The 6,000-nt window shown below is 38.0% G+C and overlaps 1 protein-coding gene across 2 annotated transcripts in view; it reads left to right on the forward strand.

The window, feature by feature from the left end:
• Nucleotides 1-5,387, forward strand: part of PTN (pleiotrophin) — a 100,464-nt gene extending 95,077 nt beyond the window's left edge. Inside the window, exon 5 of one of the 2 annotated variants that reach the window (XM_070465297.1) lies at nt 4,634-5,387. In XM_070465297.1, coding sequence (XP_070321398.1) covers nt 4,634-4,689 — 56 coding nt within the window. In that variant the 3' untranslated portion in view covers nt 4,690-5,387. The remainder of the gene's footprint in view (nt 1-4,633) is intronic. The other variant, XM_070465292.1, reaches the window with a different exon arrangement.
• The last annotated feature ends 613 nt before the right edge of the window (nt 5,388-6,000 follow it).

Consider the following 6,000-nt stretch of genomic DNA (forward strand, 5'->3'; position numbering starts at 1 on the left):
TGACTAGGCAGCTGATTCTTAAGCACAGGTGAGTTCCTTCAAATAGGTTCATGAAGCATTACAAAGGTGTTGGTTGTAGCCAGACTTTTGGGCTTATTTACATGGTGATTTTGTTGTTTGACAGTAACTTGATCCTTTTCCTTCCCTCAGTTTTCATGATTTATTGAATGAGTCTCCAGAGGTTATATTTAGGACTCTCTGTGTCTAATATATTTAGGACTATATTTAGGACTATATTTAGTCCTATATTTAGGACTGTCTGTGCCTGCTGTCCCTGTCCACGGGCACTCTTGACCTCTAAAGCTTTGGTGTCCATTTCTGAGGGTTCATAGCTTCCTCTTATAGGAATTCTACCTCTTTAGAAGGTAAACATATTTTCCTATTCTAATTAACAGTTCCTCCCATCAGCATAATGACCCGAAGCATTTTATTTGAAATAGTAGTAAAGAGATGTTGACCCAGTTAAAATCTAAGCCCCTCTCAAATCATTTCATCTCTTAATTTTCTTCCATTTTCTATATATGCTATAGGTCATCTGAAAAAAAGAAATCAAACCAAGACATTTGCTAAGAAAATGAAATTACTTTATTCCAGAATTTTCAACTCTTCTGCTTCTTAGAATGACATCTCCTCTCAAAGTCTTCAGAAAAAATCTTTGATGTCTTTCTTTCAATTCCCACTTACAATCTTATTTCTTCTAGGTGTCCCTAATAATGGAAATGGGAGTGGGTGTTTACTTATACCAACCACATGGCAATCCTATTCCTAAAAGGACCTGTGGATGGGTGGAAAAGAGATGATGCATCTTGTTTGATGATTTGCCTTTTGAGAAGGAGTTTGCTGTGATTGATTCTTTTTTAAAATTTGTATTTATTTATTTATTTGTTGCTGTGCCTGGTCTTCACTGCTCTGAGGAGGCTTTCTCTATTTGCAGCAAGTAGGAGCTACTCTTCGTTGCGGTGTACGGCTTCTCGTTGCGGAGGCTTGTTGCAGAGCATGGGCTCTAGGCACGCAGGCTCAGTAGTTGTGGAGCAGGAGCTTAGCTGCCCAATGGCATGTGGAATCTTCACTAACCAGGGATCGAACCTGTGTTGCCTGTATTGGCAGACGGATTCGCAATAACTGGAGCACTAGAGAATCCCTGTGATAGCCTTGTATAAGTTGTTGATAAAAATTTAAATTTGTACTTCCTTTAAAGAAAGAAATATGCTAGTACATACCTAGAGTTTAAAAAAGACTCTGTTCTTCAATCCAGTAAATCTTCTGTTAATAACATACACTAGGGCAAAGTTTAAACATACAGTGATTTGTCTGCAAAACACACATTGCCTCATTCTTTATAATAACAAAAAATGGGGACATGTGGGAACACACCGACTGACCAATGAAAGAAGAAAAATAGGCAGAGATGTCATAAAAGAATGCTACTTGGTCATGTTTCAAAGTATATGCAGTGGCATGGAAACTAATATAACAGAACTTTTAGTATAATATATTCTATCAACTGTCATTATATTCTTAAAGTATATTACATATATTTGTAGAAAGGAAACATAAATAGAGCTGGTTGCTAAAAGTGCTATCTCTATATTGTGAAAGAATGGGTAATTTTTTTTTACCATGTGTTTCTTTATTTTATGTAAATAGGTATTACTTTTAAAACTGGAAAACTGATACTTTTTAAAAAGAATGAAATAACTCAGAGAGGAGACATTCTGTCCCCACTCAGGCTAAATCTATCACAGACATACTTTTTCTCCACACTGATATTCTGTCTTTTACGTCACACGCATCTGTGATGATAGCAAGAGGAATAGGGACTGGAGCCATAAAAACAGCTGCCACACACCCATGATCTTTGGGGCTTACCAGGTGCCTCTAGTGTTAGAGAGCCTGCCTGCCAGCGCAGGAAACTTAAGAGACGTGGCTTTGATCCCTGAGTTGGGAAGATCTCCTGAAGTAGGGAATGGTGACCCCCTCCAGTATTCTTGCCTGAGAGTCCCATGGACAGAGAAGCCTGGTGGGCTGCAGTCCGTAGGTTTGCAAAGAGTCGGACAAGACTGAAATGACTTAGCACAGCACAGCAGAGTAAAGCTTGAGAGGATGTTCATCAGTTTTTGAGACCGTAGAGATAAGTAGTGACAAATCTCACTAAATATACATAAAGGTCACAGTGTGAGAAATCATGTTGACTATAGACAAATACAAAGTCTTCTTTCCACTAGCTTTTGCTGAAGACTCCTCATTTTTTCTATTTAGATTGAACCCAGAGTGGACTTGAGGTGTGTAGCGTGTCAAAGGAATGCCACGGTGACTTATTTGTCAGTTGCATTAAAAATATTGATTGATATTGTGCAGATTATATGGGCAGTTGGTTCATTTCTTGGTTTTTAATTGTTGTTAAATACCAATTTAATGGTATTACAATTTAATGGTATTAACAACCAATAATGTTTGTTAATTGATGAATATAAAGTAAATGTCAGGCTCAGGTAACAGAGAGGTGTGCTCTTGCCTTTACCAAGGACAACTGAGGAGAAATTCCGGTTCCCAAAGTGTTGCCTATGTTACTTAGATCAAATAGTTTCCAATATTCAGAATAACTGTAAGCTTTATTAAATAAAATTTTACCAACACCTGATCAGTGTGGGATTCATTTACTTACATATTGAAATAGGGACATGATAGCCAAAACATGTGAACTATTGCCCCAAACATCCTCTCCTGGAGGCTAGAGGATTATAAATTACTGAGGCTTCCCCAATAAGGGATTTGGAGAAAATGAGACAAGGGAAATCAGAATTATATTTCAGCTGTCATCCTAGATTATTCCCTGAGGATACCATCTTAATATACAGCTGTTACTTCAAATGCCAACCAAAGACTGGGGATTATTAAATGTTCAGATATTATTTGTTCAGAAACTGAACAGAAAACCTTATTTGACCTTAGAGGCATCTTTAAACTTGGAAGGTCTGGTCATCTCACCTATAATAGGTCAAAAAGGAGACATTTATAATGACAAGTAGAAACAGAGAGTAAAAAAGTATCACTTCAGTATGGAAAGGGGAAATCTGAGGATATTTGTGAACAAAGTGAATACTCTTGAGCAGCAATTCAGCAACATTTTCACAATTCCTGACCTAATTGTGTATGTTGCACCCTTGAAGCTTGAATAAAGGAAGTTTAGGACAATTACTTTGTACAGAAATACTACTATGCCTAATACATGATGCACTTCAGAACTAATCTGAAGACATGGTAAGGATAAGAATGGAAAAAATTCAAGCTCTGCTCAAGTATAAGCTGAGTTTTGTACATCATCATTTATGGTTGGTGTCATGTCCCCTCTCATCATAAACCTCTGACCCTCTGGGGCACATGCCCTGTGATCCCATGAACAAATCCCTACCGGCCACTGTTTTTGTCCTGATATTCCTCTGTTGCTCAGCACATTCAATGACCTGCTCAGTGCAAATGTCTTAGTGGTGACAAAGAATATTAATCGTATAGAGAAATCACCCCCTTGTTCTTAGTCTATTATCACACCAATAATAACTGTTAAACTTTATTGCCACGTTATTGTCCCATGCTCTGTTCTCAGTGGATCTGATACAGCTCATCGAATTTGGATACGAACCCAACAAAGTGGTACTATTCAGATGCCCATTCACAAGTGAAGAATCTGATTCACAGATACACAAATTAACTTTCTCAGAGTCTCACAGTAACTTGGTGATAGAATCAGAATTTAGACTCCAGCAGTCTGGCTCCAGCCCCTAACCCTTATACATTTCTGCCACTATGTGGACTGAAAGGGGACATAATTAATGTCTGAGAAACACTTAGCAATATCCTTTCACTTGCTAGCCTGGTGATGCTGACCATTTTTATCTTTGGAGCCAAAGCTGACATACCCTATTCTATACTGCTTTCGCCTAGGCTTAGGAAAAGGGAAATGACAGATGACTGAATGGAAAAGGATGAAGTCTTTTGGTTTAAATCCTAATAGTTTTACTTACCTGGTTTAGCCCAGGTTGGTACATCTTACTTGCTTCACCAAGGCTAGGAGTCTCTGTAGACTCCTACCAAAACTCCATGTTTGGTAGATTCAGAGGTGGTCCTTCATATGTGACTAGCTGGCCAAATGTATAAACAGAAGACACATCAGGAGAGGATAACTTAGGAGTAGAAGCACTTTGAAAATGATGCCAGGAAAAAAAAAAGCTTATCACCTGTCCCATGGAAAGGGAATGTGGGAAGTAAGGGTCTGGGAGAGCGTTGGTAGCTCTCCATTGAGCAGTGACCTGGCTATTCTCAGAGATGCCGGCTATGTTTCAATTTTCTAAGTGAGACCTCCAGACAGTATGTTGTTTATCAAATGGGGGCAACCAGTATGAAACCAGGCATGTATAGGTGTTCACACAGGAAGCCGTGTTACTCCTGCCTGTTCTCATAGGCACTCTCTGGCAAAAGCATGTGCACCTGCATACACACACACATACACACACACACGTACTTTGTCTATGCATTTAAGCATTTCATTCCTGGCCATTTATAAGAAAAGTGGCTCCCTCTCTCATAGCTTACTAATGTGATACTTTTTCCTCTCTTTCTTTTATTTTAATCACAGCAGAATCTAAGAAGAAGAAAAAGGAAGGCAAGAAACAGGAGAAGATGCTGGATTAAAAGCCGCCAGCTCCCGTGGACCACGAAAAGGACATCAGCAAACAGGATCAGTTAACTATTGCATTTATATCTACCGTAGGCTTTTTATTCAAAAATTATCTATAGCTTAAGTACACAATAGGCAGAAACAAAATGAAAAGAAAAATTTTGTAGTAGCATTTTTTTAAATGTATCAATATACCATAGTACCACTAGGGACTTATACTAGAGGACTGTAATCCTATTTAGAAAGTTGACTTATAGTACATGTTAAGTGATAGAAAACTGAGGTAAGTTTTTTGAAGTTATGTGATATTTTACATTAAATTTTTTTTTTACATTTTTTTCTTTTGGCAGCAATTTAAATGTTATGACTATGTAAACTACTTCTCTTGTTAGGTAATTTTTTTCACCTAGACTTTTTTTCCCAATTGAGAAAAATATCTACTAAACAAAGCAGCAATAAAATATGATCATCCTATTTGAGGAAAATATCTGTTTTTCTGCCAGTGGATTTTTAAAAAGTTATAGTCAGTAAAATGAGGGGAGGGTGGTCACAGCATGTCCTAGTTCAATGTTGACTTCTTTTAAAAAGAGAAAGCATTATAACATGAAATTATTTCACTTTGGCAGAAATATTTGTTTTTTGATGAAATTATTTTTCCATTGGAGGAAAAAAAAAAGACGAGGAAAATAAATCAAGGTGATGCTGAAAAAAAGATGCTTTTGTGTGCAATAATTTGATATTGTAAGCCTTCTCTCTTTGTCACCTACGTTGCCCCAGCTCATCTGTTAGCAGTGAGAAATGATCATACACACTACTAATCACTCTTGGGCACAAATGTTATAGAGGGTTTACACAGCTGTATATGTAGGTCTATAACTATATTTTAAACTTTCTTCAGTATATAATAGGTTGGACTGGTGCTACCGAATTAAAGTTCCAAACTAGTCTAGGGTTTGGTGGAACGGAAAAATACTCTTCTTCTATTGAGTAAGTTTGGACTTTGTTGTTGTTCAGTCGCTAAGTCATGTCTGATTCTTTGTGACCCCATGGACAGTAGCGCACCAGGCTCCTCTGTCCACTCTCTCCCAGAGTTTGCTCAGACTCATGTCTGTCAAGTCGGTGATGCTATCTAACCATCTCATCCTCTTCTCCTTTCCCAGCATCTTTCCCAGCATCAGGGTCTTTCCAGTGAGTGGTCTCTTCACATCAGATGGCCAAAGTATTGGAGCTTCAGCTTCAGCAACCCTCCTTCCAGTGAATAATCAAGGCTGGGTTTGCATATTAATACCAGGCATAATGGTTGCTTGTTATTGGTTTCTATAAAC

Source organism: Odocoileus virginianus, chromosome 1, assembly GCF_023699985.2.
Source record: "Odocoileus virginianus isolate 20LAN1187 ecotype Illinois chromosome 1, Ovbor_1.2, whole genome shotgun sequence".
Lineage (NCBI taxonomy): Eukaryota > Metazoa > Chordata > Mammalia > Artiodactyla > Cervidae > Odocoileus > Odocoileus virginianus.